At 40.7% G+C, this 19,335-nt stretch overlaps 1 protein-coding gene across 9 annotated transcripts in view; it reads right to left on the reverse strand.

The window, feature by feature from the left end:
- Positions 1 to 947: 947 nt before the first annotated feature.
- Positions 948 to 19,335, reverse strand: part of Ppil6 (peptidylprolyl isomerase like 6) — a 28,644-nt gene continuing 10,256 nt past the window's right edge. For 3 of the 9 annotated variants that reach the window (XM_003466017.5, XM_063254000.1, XM_023563461.2), the window contains exons 4-8: positions 18,811 to 18,873; positions 18,561 to 18,708; positions 12,371 to 12,427; positions 7,857 to 7,992; positions 2,679 to 2,991 (exon numbers count right to left, since the gene is read on the reverse strand). In XM_003466017.5, coding sequence (XP_003466065.2) covers positions 2,880 to 2,991; positions 7,857 to 7,992; positions 12,371 to 12,427; positions 18,561 to 18,708; positions 18,811 to 18,873 — 516 coding nt within the window. In that variant the 3' untranslated portion in view covers positions 2,679 to 2,879. Of the gene's footprint in view, positions 2,572 to 2,678; positions 2,992 to 7,856; positions 7,993 to 10,188; positions 10,272 to 12,370; positions 12,428 to 15,691; positions 16,635 to 18,560; positions 18,709 to 18,810; positions 18,874 to 19,335 lie in introns of those variants that run through there. The other 6 variants (XM_023563458.2, XM_013148527.3, XM_023563460.2 and 3 more) reach the window with 6 other exon arrangements.

The raw sequence follows: 19,335 nt of genomic DNA on the forward strand, positions 1-19,335 counted from the left end.
GAGAAACCAACAGAGTGAATCTCTGAAAAAATATTTGCCGGCTATTCTCAAAGGAATACTATCAAGAACATGTAAAAGATCTCAAAAAAAATCAGCTCTCCCAAATTTAAAGACCCAATCTAAAAATGGGATCTGAGATGAATATATATTTCTCAAAGAAACACGAACAGCAAATGTGTGAAAATGGTCATCATCACTGGTCATTGAAAGGTGCAAATTAAAGCTACACTGAGATTCCATCTCACCCCAGAAAGAATGGCTATTACCAAGAAATCAAGAAATAATATATGGGGGCTGGGGATTTAGCTCAGCATAAGGACCTGCCTTGCAAGCAGGCAGTTGTGAGTTCAATCCCCGGTACCAATAAAAAAGAAAAGAAATAATATATGCTGGAGGGGCTGTGAGGAAAAAGGAACCCTTCACTGTTGGTGGGAGTATAGATTGGTGCATGGAGATTCCTCAAAAAACTAGGATTGGAGTTCTGTTTGACCCAGCTAGTCCCCATCTGGGTATCTTCTCAGAAGAATTAAAATCATCACACCACAGTGATATATGTGCACCCATGTTTAAACAGCACAGTGTAATAGTTAAATATTGGAAACAACCTAAATGCCCATCAACCAAAGAATGGATAAAGATGTATTTTTATACAATGGAGTACTACTCAGACATGAAGGAGACAGGTAAATGAATGCAACTAGAGATCATACTCATAAGTGAAATCAGACTCACATGTGTAAACATCATATTGTTTCCTAGTGTAAGAAACTGAAAAAAGTAAACAAGATCCAAAATGTACAATACATATTGTAAAGGGAAGAAACTGCTCAAAAGGAAAGAACAGTTGGGATGGGGGAAAGGAGAAAAGATGGAAAGGAAAAGAAAAAAATATATGTGATAGCTAAGATAATCATACTACTATTATGTTAATTCATTGAAAAGAACAGTTTGTGCTTACATTACTTATCAATTTTAATGCACACTTGAGACCATACTTGTAAGTGAATAAATCAGACAAGCATGTGTAAACATCATATTGTCTCACTAGTGTGAGAAGCTGAAAGAAACATGGATATTTGTATGTATCTGTATATAAAAATAGTTAAGACAGTTACACTACTGATTTCTCTGTGTTCACTCAAGAGAAAGATTTGTGCTGGTATTGTTGGGACAGTTGAATGCAGATATCTTCTGCTCTGGATAAATGATTTGAGGATGACAATGTACAACGTACATACCATTGTTGCCCCAACTGACATGTTTTGAAATTTTTCCTTTTCTTTTTTTCTTTGAAATAAAAGAGATTTTAAAAAATTTTTCTTTCATGCCCTTATCTTGTAGTCTGAGCAACTACTTTGAAGATAACAAAACACAATATATCAATCATTGCTAAACTCCTATTATCTTGTTTTGAAATTCTCTATCATTGTTTTTATTGGTTTTTCTATTTTAAAAAATTGGACTAAAGAGAGATCATCCTTGAAAGGCAAAACAACTTTTGCTCAGGGTGAGCAGAGTACAATGGCTCTGGGAGAAGAAGGCCACATGGGTGGAGGGGTGGCAGGAGCTGAATGAGTTTACCAATAGGAGACTCAAGCACCTGGCTGACAGCTCCGAGGGGACTGGAACTGCACACAGACCTTCTGGCTTACAGTGGACTACTGCTATGCACGTAAACACTGGGAAGCCAAGTATAGTGGCTCATGTCTGTAATCCCAGCATGCAGGGTCTGAAGCACTGTGGCAGGAAGAGCAGGAGTTCGAGGCCAGTGTGGGCTACACAGTGAGTTCAATGCCAGCCTGAATTACGTAGTATAACTCTGTCTCTAAAAACCAACCCCAACACCATGGAGAAGAGCATGAAATGAACACACAATCCCTGTCTCACACCTAGAGATTCCCACAGCTACAGACTCTGACTCAGGAGGTCAAATGCAGACGGCTCAGCCCTCTGTATTTTACAAGCTCCCCAAGCCATGTGTGGGTTGGAGAACCCTACATTAGGCAGCAGCTGATAAAGTGGATCTCTGATGATGTCACATGGGTTAACCACCATGGAGATTGAAACCCACACCCTTGATTTTTATGTGGTTGGTGTGTCCCAGAGAAAAATGGACTATATCATAGAAAAACATTCAAAGTATAAGTACCCTTGTTGATACTATACATAAACAATGGAACATTACACTGAACTTTTCTTTTCTTGCATTACTGCTACTTGGTTAATTTCTTATGGTAGAAACAAGAACATTATTATGTGTGTTTTAGGATTCAAAGACTATTAGAAACTAAGAACATTTTTGTGGCTGTAACAAAATAGCCACCAATAAGTCACACACATAGCAAAGAGTGTATTTATCTCTTGTAGTAAGAAGTCCAAAAGCAGAGAGGTGTGGATGTTAAGGGTCTCCCAGCTCAGGAGAGAGCAGCTGGTGGCTCAGCAGTTCTCTTGGCCTTTCTGTCGTGGTTACAAAGTGACCGATGCAGCTCCAGCCAGCCTGCATTCAAGGCCAGTGGAGGGGAAGGGACGGGTGTTCTGCTCCCCTCACTGCTGTCTTATGGCTCTTTATGGCTGCAAAAGAGTCAGGGAAGTTGAGTATTCTGCTTTTACATCTTCTGTGGTTGAGGGAGGAAAGGAAAAAGGGGAGGGGTCGGGTTCAAATGAGACAAACTACAGTGTCAGCCATAGTCTTCTTTTATGAGAAAAAAAAAACATGGAAAAGATAAACAAGACATCAACAAAAACTACAAGAACAAAAACCCAAAACAACAATAATATAGGCTATCAATTTAAATGTTGTCAAGCACTTGTTTAATTAATCTAGAAGCACCGATCAGATGCAAAGTAGTAAGTCACCAGAGAAAATATTGACATGAAAATCAGGCATAGAGATCTCCACTGTCAGTAATGCTACATGTTTGTACTGGTCTTTCATTCTCTGTTGGGACTAATTCTAGTTGTTTAAGAACTTCTGTGCCTTCAATCAATTGCCTACATAGAAGAAAAAGCAAAAAAAAAAAAAATACGGTCAGTCATCAATTTCCATGTTTACCTTCCATTTCCAAATAGCCGAGGTTAGTACTTCCATACCCAGTTAATGTCAGTCCCAGGTCCTAGGTGCCTCTGGATGTGACCACCTTATCTCACGTGCACCTAGCCCCACCGTGTGGGCTGCAGAAGTCTGCCGCCTGGAGGCTGCCTCTGCAGTAGCTCCTGGCTGGGCTGGCTTCCTCACAACCGCTCTGGCACCTAACCCTTCCCTTGTCACTGCAGTGTGATGGGGCATTTAGAAATACATGATCTTACATCAGATCCCTGCTCTAAGGATGGAATAAAAATTTCCACCATGGCCTGTGAGCGTCAGCATGGCTCCTGCTGCCCCTCGGGGTGTCTTGCACTTGCTTCCAGTTGCTCTCTGCTCCAAACAGGCTGGCTTTCAGGACATCGTGAGCCCTGTGCTCCCTCCTTCCACAGCTGTCCCCATCCCCTACGCTCACCCCTTGGCCTGGTCACCCAGGGGCCTTTCTTCAGCTCTCAGTTCAGTCCGCATTTTCTCAGGGACGTTTTCCAGGTCTCTCTACAAGTAAACTTTCCTCTCACCTTCAGAGCAGTTCCCAGTGAAACTACATTTACTTGTGTGCTGCTTGATTAACTTGTGATTCTCCCGTAAGGACAACGATGGTGCTTTTGCTGATAGGTCAGTGCCTAAGCACAAGGCCTGCCACGCACCAGCTCCTGACAGACAGCCACAGAGGGTGTGACGGAGGCTCACAGCCATGCTAGTCTGGACCTCTGGGGACACCTGCCGGCCATGAGTGGGAACTCTCTGAGGCGTGAAAGTAGACTGTTGATGGTTCTATGTTGGCATGGGGCAGCAAGATGGGCCTTGATGTAGGTCGAACCTATGCCTTCTGCCAGTGCTTGGCTCAGGGGTGTGGCTTGTGCCAACACTTACTATATTCTAGCTTTTTCTTTTCTTTTTTTTTTGGTACTAGGGACTGAACTCACCACTCAGGCTTGCCAGGCAGCAGCTTAATCTGCTGAGCTAAATCCCCAGCCCTCCTCTAGCCTTTTCTTAGTTTGCCTCTGGGGTCTACACTGCCATTTCAACCAGCGCTATAGACAGGATGCCATGGTTTGAATGTCCCAGCCCCGACAGCTAACTCGTGGCAAAATGTAACTGCCACTGTGATGGTAGTAAGAGATGAGCAGGCCTCTTACAAGGTGCTTCATCAGGCAGAGCCCCCATGAACGATTAATGCCATTTTTTAAAGGAGTAAGTTAGTTACCTCTAGAGTGGGCTCCTGATAAAATACTAAGTCCAGCCCCTCCTGTCCTCTTACTGGTTCTTGCTCTCATGCATTTTCTCCCATGCTCTTTCTGGCCATGTGACACTTCCCGCCACATTCTGACACAGCAGGAAGGCCTTCATCAGATACCAGTACTATGCTCTTGGATTCCACAGCCGCTAGAACCATGAACCAAGTAAACCTGTACTGTTTATAAATTAACCAGTCTGTAGTGTTCTCTTATGGCAATAGGAAATAGACTAAGACATGGGGGCTGGGGATTTAGCTCAGCGGCATAAGCACCTGCCATGCAAGCAGGCGGTCGTGAGTTCGATCCTTGGTACCATTAAAAGAAACGAAAAGAAAAGAAAGGTGCCTTAACCTTTCTTGCACCAGGGACAAGTTTTGTGGAAGATAGGTTTCCTGCAGAGCAGAGCAGGAGTGCAGACAGGGATGGTGTTAGATGGATGATGATGATCACAGTGATGGTTTCTGGGTTACATTCTGATAAATAATACACAACCTAGATCCCTCACATGTGCAGTTCACAGTAGGGTTTGTGCTGAGAATTTAATGCCCTCACTAATCTGATGGGAGCCAGGGCTCAGGTGATGATGCAAGCAACAAAGATGAAATTTTGTTCATCGTTCTGCTGTTCAACTTCTGTTTGTGGCTTGGTTCCCACCAGTTCATGGCCTAGGGATTGCGGAACCCCGGACTAAAACGTGTGGGGCATGAAGTCTGTTCTCGAAATAGGTTTCACAAATACTGAATAAGTACTCACTATGTGTACTCATCCACTGTGACAGGGGTTAGGGTATAAGATCAGTGAGACCCAGTTCCTGATTCGTGTTTTTCACACTGTCAGAGGAAAACCAAGAAAATATCTACTTTTGGTAATTAGAAAGGTTTCTGACCTAAGCCTGGAACAGGATTTCAGTCAGCTGGAGAGGAGCAGAAAGGAACAAGATGAACAAAGCCTAGAGACTATACCAGAAGTGGTATTATTATGATCTGGCTACTAACTGCTATCAATCTGAGACACAACCTATCCAGCCTGAACTTCTGATCTTTTTTCTCCAATGATCCTCCTTTCATTGTCTTTCTTAGTGAATATTAACCATCCACTCACTTCCGAAGTCCTAAGGGTTATTACGGACTTGTGCTGGCCAGTATAGCAGCCACTAGCCATATGCAACTATTTACATTTACTTAGAATCACATAAAATATGGTTCCTTCATTGTACAAGTCACATTTCAAGAGTTCAGTGGCCATGGGTGGCCAGGGGCTATCATACTGGACAGTAGAGATTATATGACACTTGCACCAGAATGGAAAATTCTACCGGACAGCACTGACCTGGACTCCTGTCATGCACTCGCTCCCAGCATCTACCCCTGTGAATCTAACTTCTCAACACCACTTGGATTTACCCACTCATCCTGGGGCGCCACTACTGCCAGAGCCCTAGATCAGTACTTCAGTTATGGGCTGTTCTGACCCAGAGCTTCTTAATTAAACTCTGTTTTTTTGCTTTGCTTAGTCATTCTTCATTTATGTTAAACATATTTTTTTCCAAGTGAGATGCTGGTTGTGTTGCCCACAATATAAAGTTCTTTTGTGGCTCTCCATGAGCTTTGGGAGAGGTACTGTGGAGCGGCAGGGTGCCTCTGGCTGCACCTCCCGTCTCCACTCTCCCAAAGCACCAAGCTCTAGGGAGGTCCGAGGCCCAAAGAGGACTCGCAGACATTTCTGTAACTTTTTTTTTTTTCCTGGTACCAGGGATCAAACCCACGACTCACAACTGCGTGCTTTCAAGGCAGGCACTTATACCGCTGAGCTAAATCTCCAGCCCATGTGGGCCTTTCTGCAAGCATTCCTTTATTCTTCCTAAAACAATTTGGCTACATGTGACTTTCACCCTTCTCTGGGTTAAGCTCAACTTCTTAGGAAGTTTAAATGGATCCCCTCCCACCTGAAGTCTGTCTTAAAATGAAATTAATTTCCCCAACATATATTCACTTCTACCTTGTGTATGCTAATGGATATCTTCTAAGAAAGATCTTGCAAGGAGTTTTAAAATCCTTTTTCCGTGAGGCCATGGGCAAAAGACCATGCTCTACCAAAGGGTATTCCCTGAAGCATCCATCTGCAGTGACAGGTTCATCTGCCAGAAAAAGGCAGCTTAGAAAAAGGAAATTCTGTGTCTCTCTAGACCTTGTAGCCATGTCTGAGCTTCCAGAAGCTGAGATGACAGGGTAGCCCATGAGGTGGACCCTGAAGGAGTTATACCTGGTTTAACTGGGTTGGCTATTACCTTATTATCTTTCTGTACTTCCCTTAGCGTTCTGTAATGCTCTATGTATTTCAGCTGAGCTGAAATTGTGGCTTGGAGATTTAAGTACTCAGAGATCATACTTGGGCCAGAGCAATTAAAGGGATGCAGTGCCTCCCTCAGACCAGAATGGTGATGACAACCAAAATTAAATATTTTCCCCAATGAGAATCAGAGTGGAATCATGGAAAATAAAACCAGGCACTCTTTTACTTCCCTGTCATCCTGTAAAGATCTAAGTTGCTTTTACTAAAGAAAGTGCTGGTGTTGTATTACCTTGACCCCAAACAATCCCAGTGCACACTTTACAGACCTCATACAGCTAAGGGCTATCACACACTTGCTCTTTTGTTTTTTAAATGTCTTCCCTAATGTACACACATCTAGGCACATGCCTAGAATCTCAGCTACTCAGGAGACTGAGGCAGGAGGACTTCAAGTTAGTGAAATCCTGTCTCAAAATAAAAAATAAAAAGGGCTGAGGTTGCAGTTTACTAGTAGAGCACATGAAGCATGAGGCCCTGGATCCAGGCCTCCCCAGCCCCCAATTCCCTCATGAGGTGAAGCGTGACTATCCCAACCGAGTGGTTGAAATAATCAAATAGTTATTAGAAAAATCTAACGCTTTATATTACTTCAAGGGAGTTCTACCTCATATTCACTTCAGGAATTAAAAAATATGAAACACTGTGGAGTGGTGAAAAGTGTATCCATCACCAATCTCATGGGCTCATACCTGCAAATATTTGGCTAATCATATTCTCAAAATAATCATCAGCCAACTTTCTGTATTTAAAATTGTTCAGTAAAAGAAAGTTCTGTGTTGACACTGATAGCTTTCATCAGTCCCTTCACAGTGTTCATGGAGAATTACTTCTCACTTCTGCATATAAAGACACATTACAAAGCACTGTGGTATGACTTGGAGTAATTCAGAATCGGCAGTATTTTGGGGGCTACTGACAGATAAAAGGAACAGATGGAGGCCTTAACAAAGAGATCACCATCGTGGCTGTGTCTAAATGGTGCTGTGGTTTTATGGACAGTAAATTTCGTACAGAGTATTTGTAAATATAAGCATATTTATATGCCCATATTTGTACCACATTTTTTACTGTCTCATAGGCTGCTCAGAGACTGTGTGCAATGCTCATCTAAACCTTTTTGAACATGTTGTGAATATTACACACACACACACACACACACACATATATATTTACAAAGTACGTACCCAAATGCCACGTATTTCCTGTCTAAATAGGGAGCTGCTTGCAGTGTAATATAGAATTGTGACCCGTTGCTATGACGGCCTTTGTTGACCATTCCAAGAACTCCTCTCCTATTATGAGGAACTGAAAAGTTTTCATCTAGAAAAGACAATAATCAGTAGATCAATAAAATATTTCTATTACCTCCATTGATTTTTAACAGTGAGGAAGAAACAAGACTTCAGTAATAGACATGATCACACATATCAGGACACTTCAAATTGTAAATATCCTATTTTCTCATATTACTTGCAAACATTCACATGGACTGTTATAAGATATGCTGCAAAATCTTAGAGCTATTTGAGCATTTAGTTCTAGTTTATCTTTATCATAGCTAAAAATAAGTGCTAAAAAGTAATGTAAAAAGTACATACTCAGTTTACCAAGAAATGTCAGAAAGCCTTCTCAGGCTATGTTGGCAGCAGGATCTCATTCAAACTACCAATGCCATTATTAAAGACACTTCTTTTGAATCTTAAATATATACCAATATTTTATTAAATAAAGGCTATTTTAAGAAAACAATAAAACTTGGAGAAATCTTTGCTAGGTCTGCCCCTGGTACCTTCCATTTAACTCTGACGGTCCTGCCAAGGTGTGGCCCTGCACACTGATGATGATGAAATTAATTTATGCTTATTATTACAATCTTCAGACACATTTTACTCTCAAACCTCAGGATTGGCCAAGATTTTGTGGTGTTTTCTTTTAGTGTAAAGTTAACAAATAAAAAGAATTGTACAGTGGTGATCGAGCTACCATTTTCTAGAAATATCATTTCTGGTTTTTCTTCCAAGTTCAATGCACAGGAAGAAGTGATAGGTTAGAAATTCAGGAAGAGTTTTTACTCAGTAACTTCATAACGCTCTAAGAGTAACTGAGAAATATGAATATGAACTGTAAATGAGATTTTATTAATCTGTACTTGCTAACTGCTCCTATCACTTTGAGTTTCCAAACAAAGCAAATTTAACCATGAAGCCATCCTGGAGGTAGTTAATTCTAGTAGTTTTTTTTTTTTTTTTAAACTGGGACTCAAACACAGGACCTCATGCTTGCCAGAGAGAACCAATGCACTTGACTGTGTCTCTGGCTAGCTTGTTAAATGCCATGCTGAATAAGGACCTCTGAAACACTGTAACAATGCAACTTACACATTTTTTATATCACTGAGTCTACATAATTACATCAGTATGCTGCAGTCAATTCAGTGTGATGTAGAAATAAACCCATTTAGGGAATGGAAATCTGCCCAATGCAAAGATTCCCACAATTTTTGAAAAATACTATTTATCATTGCTGTTAGATATTACAATTGGTTTTTTCTTAAATTCTTTAAGCAACAGAAAATGTATAGCATTATACCATTTTTACCAAAAATTCTGTGATTATAGGAGAACTTGAAGAGTTATTGTAGGAGCTAGGGAGTTAGCTCAGCGGCATGAGCGCCTGCCTTGCAAGTGTGTGGTCGTGAGTTTGATCCCTGGTACCAATTAAAAAAAAAAGTTATTGTAATATCTACCATAAACACAATCTGGGAGGAAAGTCTATGTACAGAATAGATTTTGTGTGTGTGTATGTTTGTTACTGGTGACTGAGGTTTCTGCACTGAGCCCATTTTATTTTTTGAGACAGAGTCTCACTAAGTTACTACACTGCCCAGGCTGGACTCGAACTTTCAATCCGTTTGCCTCAGTCTCCCAGTGTACTAGGGTTACAGGGAGGCTGTAAATAGATTTTACACACTTGGCTAAAACAGATTTTCTTAACAAGGGCTACAGTCCACTGGCTGGCTAAAGAGGCCTCTTCTTCAGGACCCAGTATAACTCTTTACAGGGCAATCTGAAAAAGGATATAGCTCAGTGTGGTGACATACACCTGTAGCCCCAGCGCTTAGGAGGCTGAGGTAGGAGGATTCCTGCAAGTTTAAGGCCAGTCTGGGCCACATAGCGAGATTCTGTCTCAAAGACAAAAAGAAACAAACAAAAACCACGGATACAATCAACTCTTCTTTCTTACCATCTCTTTATAGCTCACTCTGAGCTCTCAACTTCAAAAGCCATACATTTAAAAAACATTACTCATTGATATAAAGTTCCCTGGTTTTTATCACATCATTGCTAAATGAAGTTGCTTTCCTTCCCATGACAAAAACGAAGAAACAAACAAAAAACTGGGCCCTGGGGCATTCAGGGCACCGTTGAGGAGCCCAAGCCTCCTCAGATCCTTCCCATGCAGGGGGATGTCCATCCTCTGACAAGGGGTGAGACCACTGTGAGTAGAAAGTCTGACCTGAGCCTGTTGGCCTCGGCGTGTTTCTGCCAGAGAGACAGCAGGAGTGGGAGTCGGCAGACATGACCACAGATGACATCTGCCTACACAAAAAGTGGAACTATTTATTTGGGGCTTTAAAAATTTTGATTCACAATAAAGCAAAACAGCTTTTCCTCAAGTTAAAATAACCAGTTTATTTATTTATTTATTTATTTATTTTTTGTCTTTTTGAGACAGGGTCTCTCTATGCAGTTTAGGCTGGCCTTGAGCTTGCTTTGTAGCTCAGGCTGGTTTCGAATTCGCAATGATCCTCCTGCCTCAGCCTCCCGAGTGCTGGGATTATGGGTTTGAGTCACCATACCCAGCTAATTAACCAGTTTACATACTGTAATTAGGTCATTTATTATTTAGTTCACTTTAATTCATTGAGTTAAGCTTAATTAGAATAAGCTTAGTGATTGTTGTTATCAAGCCCTAAATTTAATTAATCTGAGACAGGGTCTTGCTATGTAGCCCGGACTAGCCTCAAATTTACAGTAATCCTCCTGCCTCAGCCTCTCAAGTGCTAGAACTACAAGTGTGTGCCACCAACCCTGGCTTAAAAATCCTAAATTTTAATTCAATCCCTTTTTTCTCACTCAAAATAGTAATTCCTTAGGCTTTTACAGAACCATACATACACATGCTTCCTTACAGAGTTTTATCATGCAGTTATGCATCCCTCAGCACTAGAGTCTGGCCTTTCCCACATTAAAAGACAAGCCAGGCTGGGGAACAGCTTGCATGTGAAGCCCTGGCTTCGATCCTCCTTACCTGACTGGTGCTCCAGCCCTTAGGGGTGCATCCCTGCCACAGCAGGCACAGAATAGCTATTGTCTCCATTCTTGTAAAATGAATAAACGTTAATGCAGCTGATGCCTATACCAGTGATTGCACCACGGTTGGCAAAACACATGCTACTGTTTATTTATTTGTTAATTGCTATGTTTTTATTCTTTTTTTTTTTTTTTTGCACCAGAATCAAACTCAGAAAGAACCTTGTGGTTTGCCAGGCAGGCACTGTGCCACTGAGCTATATAGCCTTACCCTGAATTGGAATGCTTTAATAGAGATGCTTGTCATCATGGTTTATGTTGGTGGCCCCAGGCCTCATGCGTTTGCATTATGCGTTTGTGATTGGTTCAATGCTTAGAGCAGCTTGGATTGATGGTGTCAGTGCTACACCCACAAGGGGTGGAGCCAGGATACAATGTAATGGCAGGAAGGTGTCTCTCTCTCTCTCTCTTGTCGGTGTCGGCCTTGCTGTTTGCAGACACCATGAATATACAGCCCCGCCATGCCCGCCTGCCTTGGAGCCAACTGAGTATGGACTGAAACCTCCAAAAACTGTAAGAAATAAACCTTTCCTTTCCCAATTTTGGTCATCAGGTATGTTGTCTCAGCAACGAGTAAAAAGTAACTAAGACACTTGTCGTGTGTAATTTGGGATAATTCATGTAGGAAAGGCAGATCAGTGCTTGATTCTTGCTCTGCATGTGTCAGGTATAAGGTAATGACTTGGTTTCCCTATCATTTCCTCAAAGATAGCCAATTAGGCTTTATGTTTTATTTTTTGGTACTGGGAATCAAACTCAAGACCTCATGTTTCCCACAGAAAGTGCTGTGCCACAGAGCTATACCCCTGGCCCTGGCTTCATTTTATAATATCATTATGAATTTACAGATTTAAAATGTTGGTTGAGCTCTGATCAAATGAAATTCTAATCCCCCCCCCCCAGTCTCTTCAAGGTAAGGTCTTGCTATGCAGTTCAGGCTGGACTTGAGCTTACTGCATAGCCCAGGCTGGTCTCAAACTTGCACCAATCCTCCTGCCTCAGCTTCTTGAGTACTGGGATTACAGGTGTGCGTCACCACACCTCACTACTTTGTTGGGTTTTGTTATGTGTGGTGGTGCTGGGGATTGAATTTAGGGCATTGTATATACAAGGCAAGAGCTCTACCAATAAGCCACATCCCCAGCCCCTTCTTTTTGAATGAACCCATGTTCTAGATTGGACCAGGGTGCCTTTCCCCATTTTTAACTTCCACTTTTACTAAACATTTACCCCCAACACCATCTTATTGGAATGCAAAATACCCACTTCTCTTAAAACTCGAATAATCAACTAATACAGGACTGACAAAATTTAAAGATCCATACCTTCAAATGTTGGTCCATAAATAGACTCCCCATCATTTCCTTTTCCAGCTACTATATCTGAGAAATAACAAACAAAATTCGGGTCCAGCAAAGGTGAGAGTAGCAGAATCATGGGGGGAAAGATGCTTTAAATTATGATGCTATGTGTAACAATGACTAAAGTCAGTCACTTATTTGCTTAATATCTACACCATGGAAATATTACTATTTCAGTTGTATTGTATAAAAGTTTTACTTTCATAATTCCGTTTTGTCCTCATAATAACTCTTTTCTTTTGGTACTCATGACCTCATGCTTGCCAAGAAGGCACTTGTGTCACTGAGCTAAACCCCTGGCCTCCTCATAGTAACTCTTATAGGTAGCTTCAATTATATTGCAAACTTCTGAAATACTGAAATATTAAACTATTTTCTAGCTACTATTTTAGGTCACAATTTATTGGGGGAGGGTTGCTTGTTTCATTCTGTGTGTGTTTGTTGTTCTGAGACAGGGTCTCAGCAGTGTAGCCCAGACTGGCCATGATCTCATACTGATCCTCCTGCCTCCGCCTCCCAAGTGCAAGGACTACAAGTATACACCACCACACCTGGCTTTTCTTTTCTGATCCAGTGTGCTAAGCTATGTTTTTAAATTGGCGAGCGGAGGTCAATTAAATCACTGACGTTATCACTGAAAGGTACTGACATACTTCTGTCATTGTGTTCTTTTTCCGTTTTTTGTTTAACTACTCACCTTGCTTGATGCATCATTTGATCTGATTTTTTGGTTTTGTTGTCTCTATCTAAAATACTCTGGGGTATTTTCTTTGGAGTGCTGGTTTGGAGTTCATGTAACTCTTAAAAGTATTCATTTTTGTGTAAAGTCCTTATTTGTCAATCAACTTTGAGAAATAGTCTGGGTTGGAAGTTGTTTTCTTTTAGGATTTGAAATACTTTACTCCAAGCTCTCCATGCCTTTAAACTTGGTGTTGAGACTATTTTACTTAAATGATTATGTTTTGACCTGTGCTATGTCCTCTTTTATCTCAGTCTTTATTATTTACTTTTTTATTTTTATCTTTTTTGTTTGTTTTGTTTTTTGTCTTTTTTCTTTTTATCGGTACTGGGGATCGAACTCATGACTGCCTGCCTGCAAGGCAGGCACTTATGCTGCTGAGCTAAACCTCCAGCCCCTATTTTTATCTTTTTAATTAAGGAAAAAATTAAAAAAGCAGGATATATTATAGTAACCCACTTCTATTTCCTATTAACTTGATTTGAAACCCTGTATTGCTCTCACCATCTTGTTTTGACTGATTTTCCTCTATTGTTTTGCTTGATAGTACCAAGTTTGAAAGTATAGGCAACAACTGTGAAGACAATAAGATTCATTATGATGCCCATTCTGGTTTGACTATTATCTTCCTTTGAAGTCCTGCAATGTCTCCAATGTTTTGGTCTTGCCGGTTTTGTTCTTTACTGTTTTGTTCAATTTTATTATAACTGATGATATAGGCAATTCTTTTTAAGATAGCAAGAGGCATTATGGGAACCAATGTTGATCACCTTGTATTTTGTTTTTACAGTATGTTATTATGTCCATCCTTTTGATTTGACTGACTCTGTTTCGTTATGTCACATTTGGTGTTATTCTTTTCAAAAAAAGTAATAAGAACTGTGGGAGTAAAGAAACCCAAAATGTGTAATTGTCATTGAACAAAAGAGAGGAAAAGAAAGTGCTCTAAAGGATATAACTGCATGTATATTTAAGTGTATTAGATAACCATATTACTGAGTTTTGTTGGATCATTGAACAGAACTGTTTGCAGTCTCACTGTATGAATGTCCACTTTATATGCTTTAATTTTGTAACTTGAACAACTATTTCTAAGATGACAATATGTAATCTATTAACTAGTGATGTCCTGGTACTTTTTCTGAAATTCTGTATAACTTGCACCCTTTGTTTTTTTTTTTCCTCCTTAAATAAAATTTAAAAAAAAAAAACTTGGTGTTGAGAAATCTGCTGTAATCCTTATAGATTTTTGCTTTCTTCTGACAGTTTTTTTTTTTTTTTTTAGGTTTTTGTCTTTTTAAGACAGGGCTTTACTCTGCAGCCCAGGCTGGCTTTAAACAGAGATCCTGTCTGTCTCCCTAATGCTGGGATTACAGGCATGCACCACCATGCCCTCTAACAACTTTTAAGATTTTGTGTTTTTATTGAACACGCAGAATTTTAACTATGATGCATTGTGAGAAGCTTCCTTTTCTTCAGTGATTTGGCATCCTGCAAGCTGCACTTACCTGTAGGTTGAGTTCTTCCCCCATTCGTGGCCATTTCTGTAAACTTCAGCTATTTCTGTAAATGGGTTTTTTATTCCACGTGTGCAATCTTCTAGTTGACGGGTTTTCCCTGGTGTGGTCTTCCCAGTCAACATGGCGCTGCACAGCGCCTCCCTTCAGCACTGACTTCCGCATTCTCTGGCAAACCCCAATCGAAGTGCTTCTTTCACACGCACGCCAAGGCTCCCCCAATCAGCTGTCAACACGTCATCCTGCCCGCCCCCTCAGCTCCACCCCGTTTTCTCTCCCTTGGAGGGTAGGTGCTCGCATCTCTCTGCCAGTCCTCCCGTGCCCACAATAAAGGCTCTCTTCTTTCTTTCTCGGTTTGCCCTCCTTTTCTTTCTCGCCTTTGAGGACCAAACACAAATCTCTAACTACACTTAGTCTTAGAATCCTCTTTTTAGACTTCTTACGTTTCGTAGGTGCTGGGAGAATTTTTCTCGCTCTATCATTTTTGATTTTTTTTTTCAATGGTACCAGGGATCGAACTCACGACCGCCTGCTTGCAAGGCAGGTTCTTACACTGCTGAGCTAAATCCCCAGCCCTCTCCTATCATTTTTAAGGCGTCTCTGAGTGATTCATCACGTATTTCTTTTGTCCTCAACTTCAGACGCCTATCCTCACACTGGTGGTTTCTGCCTTTTATGAATTACATGGAATTCTTTATCTTTGGGATTTCTGTGTGGAACATTTTAGTGGTGTTGTTTACCAGTTATTGGTTTGAACCCTGTCACCCTGCTGTGGCTCCCTAGAAGACTTCAGAGTCCCTCTTCTGTAACTTTATACTTTCTTTTCTTTTCCTTTTTTTTTTTCTTTTTCTGTTTTTTGAGACAGGGTCTCACTATGTAATTGAGGCTGGCTCTGAACTCACTACGTAGCCTAGGCTGGCCTCAAACTCACCATGAGCCTTCTGCTTTGGTCTGCAAAGTGCTGGCATTACAGGTGTGTGTCACCACACCCAGCTGAACTTTTAAGATTAAAAGAATGTATGCTTCCTGTTCAACTATCTCTTCATTTATTTATTCATCCATGCTTTCAACAAATGTTCATCAAGCACCTGCTATATGCCAGGCACTGTCAAGAACATAGGATGCAACACTGAAAAAAAGAAAAACCTCTACCCTCACGAAATTCATATTCTAGTGAAGAGAAAAACAATAAACAAGTTATCATATACCATTGTATCCATGTGATAGTATGTCTTACACATATACAAGAGCAATTCCAAAGGTGAAAAGCAGTATAGCTAGAAATAAAGCAAGGTAAAGGGTTAAGTGAGTATCAAGGCCTACTGAGGAGAGGAACATGGGGCAAAAAGGGGCAGTTTCAAACAGGAAGCCAGGCAGGGCCTGGCAGAGATGCGCTTTTTTTTTTTCTTTCTTTTTTGGTCTGTTTGAGATAAGGTTTACTCTGCAGTTCAGGCTAGCCTTGAACTCACGTTGTAGGCCAGGCTGGATTTGAACTCACAGTGATCCTCCTGCCTCAGCCTCCCAAGTGCTGGGATTACAGGCATGAGCCACCACACCTGGCCCTGACATGCGCTTTGGACAAAAATTAGACCGGTTGGTGGATACCTAGCACGTGACAAAAGCCTCCTGGCCCATATATACTTGACGTGTGTAGTGAAGAGCTGGGAGGCCCACATGTGGGCAAGTGAACAAGCGGGAGGAGGCAGAAGCGACAGGGGGCGGCATGGACAGTGTGGGGCTGGGTGGTCCTAAGGAGAAGCAACGTGTCTGGGAGCATCCCACGCTGTGTACAGAACAACACTCGGCTCCCGTGCTCCAGAGCAGACGGAAATCTCAAGGCAAAGGACAGCGTCCAGAGGATGGCGCTGAAGGCAAGCACGTCACCGAATCCTTACACATCTGTGTACGGTTACAGCCGTGCTTCCTTCAGGGTGAAGAAACTGACTCAGCGATGCCGTGTGGCACAGCCAACCTGTATGTGTCAGAGTTTGGGTTTGACTCTAACATAATCTCACTTTTTCCATGCTGCCCTTAACACTGTTCCCTCGCCGTCTGAAATATGATTCAAAAATCTGTGCACTTTACTATTATTTTACCACAAAGAAATAGACAAATAAGATGACTGCCTTTTTCCAAGCACTGCTCTGGGAGAATTTAATGAGAACCAAAACAGAAAAGAATGTAGCAGCTGAGATCTTGATCATGCGTCATTAGGACTCAGAATTAGAAGGCTCTGGGTCAGGTGTGGTGGTGCCTGCCTTGTGATCCCAGCACTTGGGAGGCTGAGCAGGAGGACTGCCATGAGCTGGAAGGTCAGCCTGGGCCACATAATGAGACACCATCTCAGAAAAACAAAAATAAAAAAGCTCAGATATTGGCCTCCTTGAGGATTGTTATAAACTAACAAAAAAATTCCTCAGTGGGTGATAAAATTGGTTTAGCAATGTTATAAAAAACTTCAAAAAATTCCAAAATATTGTATGTTTATCAATACAGGAAGATAAATATCATATATTAAGTGGAAAAACAATGAGGTTGGATAACAGAATTTGTGAACTGATCTCATTTTGGAATGACTCAGGGTCAAACAGTGGTTCCCCATACAAGATGCCTGGAAGGCATCTGCATTTTCTACCTCATCAGCCTCAGAATATTCCAGATCATGCTAAAAAATTAAAAATCAATTTATGTTTCTGTATATGACATCAAGTTCAAGCAAATCTACCACACTAAACCAATTACTTTTAAATTGCTACCTGATTGTTCCCTATGGAATATCTCCTGGCAGCTCTCCAAAATTTAATTTTGTTATGTTAATCAGACACTTTGTCTGCATAGCCAAAGGACTGACCTGAAAAGAAAACAAAACAAAGACCAAAATCCTTCAGATAATACTTTTCTCTAGTAATAATACAGCATCTCTGGTGAGAGATGTTGTCTTGCCTTCCCTTGGGGCTGGAGAGATGTTGTCTATTCTATTTTCAAATTTCCATCCATGGTATGTTTCTCAAAAGTGCTGCATTTCCAGATAATTTTATGTATTTAGTTGAACATTCAAAATTACTTTTTGATTTAAAACATGTCACTTTACACTCATGTCAACTTTTAATTTGGAATGCTCTTGGTAACTTAAATGTATTTGTTTAGCTAATTAGTTGTAGTACTGGGAAATGGATCTAGGGCCTTTGCATTGAGCCACATCCCAGCTCATTTTTTTTTTTAATTGTGAGATGGGGTTTAACTAAGTTTCTAACTTGCCCAGGCTGGATTCAAATTTTTGATACTCCTGCCTCCGACTCCTAATGTGCTGGGATTATAGGCTTGTGCCACTATGTCTGGCTAAATATATTTACTTTAATAAGGAGGGATTTTAAAAAATGAATATAGGAGCCGGGCATGGTGGCTCACGCCTGTAATCCCAGCACTTGGGAGGCTGAGGGAGGAGGATCATCAGGTGTTGCTGAGACCAGCCTACGCTACAAAATGAGCTCAAGGCCAACCTGGACTGCATAGTGAGACCCTGTCTCAAAAAGACAAAAAAGAAAAAAAAAAAAAAAAGAAAGGAATATAAATAAACCAGACATCCTGACACACACTTGCATTCAGAAAGCTGAGCAGGAGGGTTGCAAGGTTGAGGCCAGCCTGGACAATGTAGCAGAGTCACAAGACCTTATTTCAAAATAAAAAAATAAAAGCGGGCTGGGGATTTAGCTCAGTGCAAGGGGTCTGTAGTAAAAGAAAGTATGAATACCTTAATTGTTATCTGGCCATATAAAATACTCTATATATTAAGTATTAGGAATATATAATTCAATGTTAATTTTATAAAAGTAGACAAATGAAAATTTTGACATTGATTTCATGTTGCAATTAAGTTTATTTAAAATTTTAAACTCACCTCCTCCTTGTATCCAGCCATTCTGTACTACTCGATGAAGAATCGACCCTTTGTAATGCAGCGTTGTGCCTCTTTGGGAAATTCCCGCTTTTCCTGTACACAAGGTCTGAAAATTTTTACATGTTTTGGGACATTTATCACAGTATAGCTACAAAATAAAGACGAAAGATTTCCAAGATTAAATCTTAATATTTCAACAGTTATAGAGGACTCCTAACTGATTAAAAGAAAAATGGTATCAAAATCTTACCTCAAAAATCAATCTTCCAATTGGAAACAAATCAATACTAATGTCCAAGAACACAAAATCATGCTAATAAAATTAGGGAGAAAAAGATAAGACAGGTCAATATCTCACAGGAAACTGTTATTTATGTATTTCAAATCCATTTTATTTCAAAGAGAAAAAAAATAATAAAAATTCATGCCAATCAGGGACAACTTTTAGAAGTGACCAAAAACAGGGCACATATTCTGTTTTTGGTTGATTAGATTTGAACAGAATTACCAATGAATAATGTAATAGCAAAATTAAATGAATGATTTAAGTTTATTTTACCAAGTCTCTACAACCTACATTACATTACGACTTTGTTTCCATTGTGCAGTCTTACAATCCTTCAGCAGTAAAGCTCTGAAGGGTGCTAATTTCCCACGCCTGGCCTGGATGCCCACCACCCACAAGCACAGGGTGGGCAGGGGCGTGGCTGCTTCCTCTTGGGGAAACGGACTGAGAATTCTTTACATCTCCTGCCTTTACCGAGTAGTTCTGGGA

The sequence above is a fragment of the Cavia porcellus genome, unplaced genomic scaffold (genome assembly GCF_034190915.1).
Source record: "Cavia porcellus strain 051 isolate PalLab524CR breed Dunkin Hartley unplaced genomic scaffold, mCavPor4.1 scaffold_7, whole genome shotgun sequence".
NCBI lineage: Eukaryota > Metazoa > Chordata > Mammalia > Rodentia > Caviidae > Cavia > Cavia porcellus.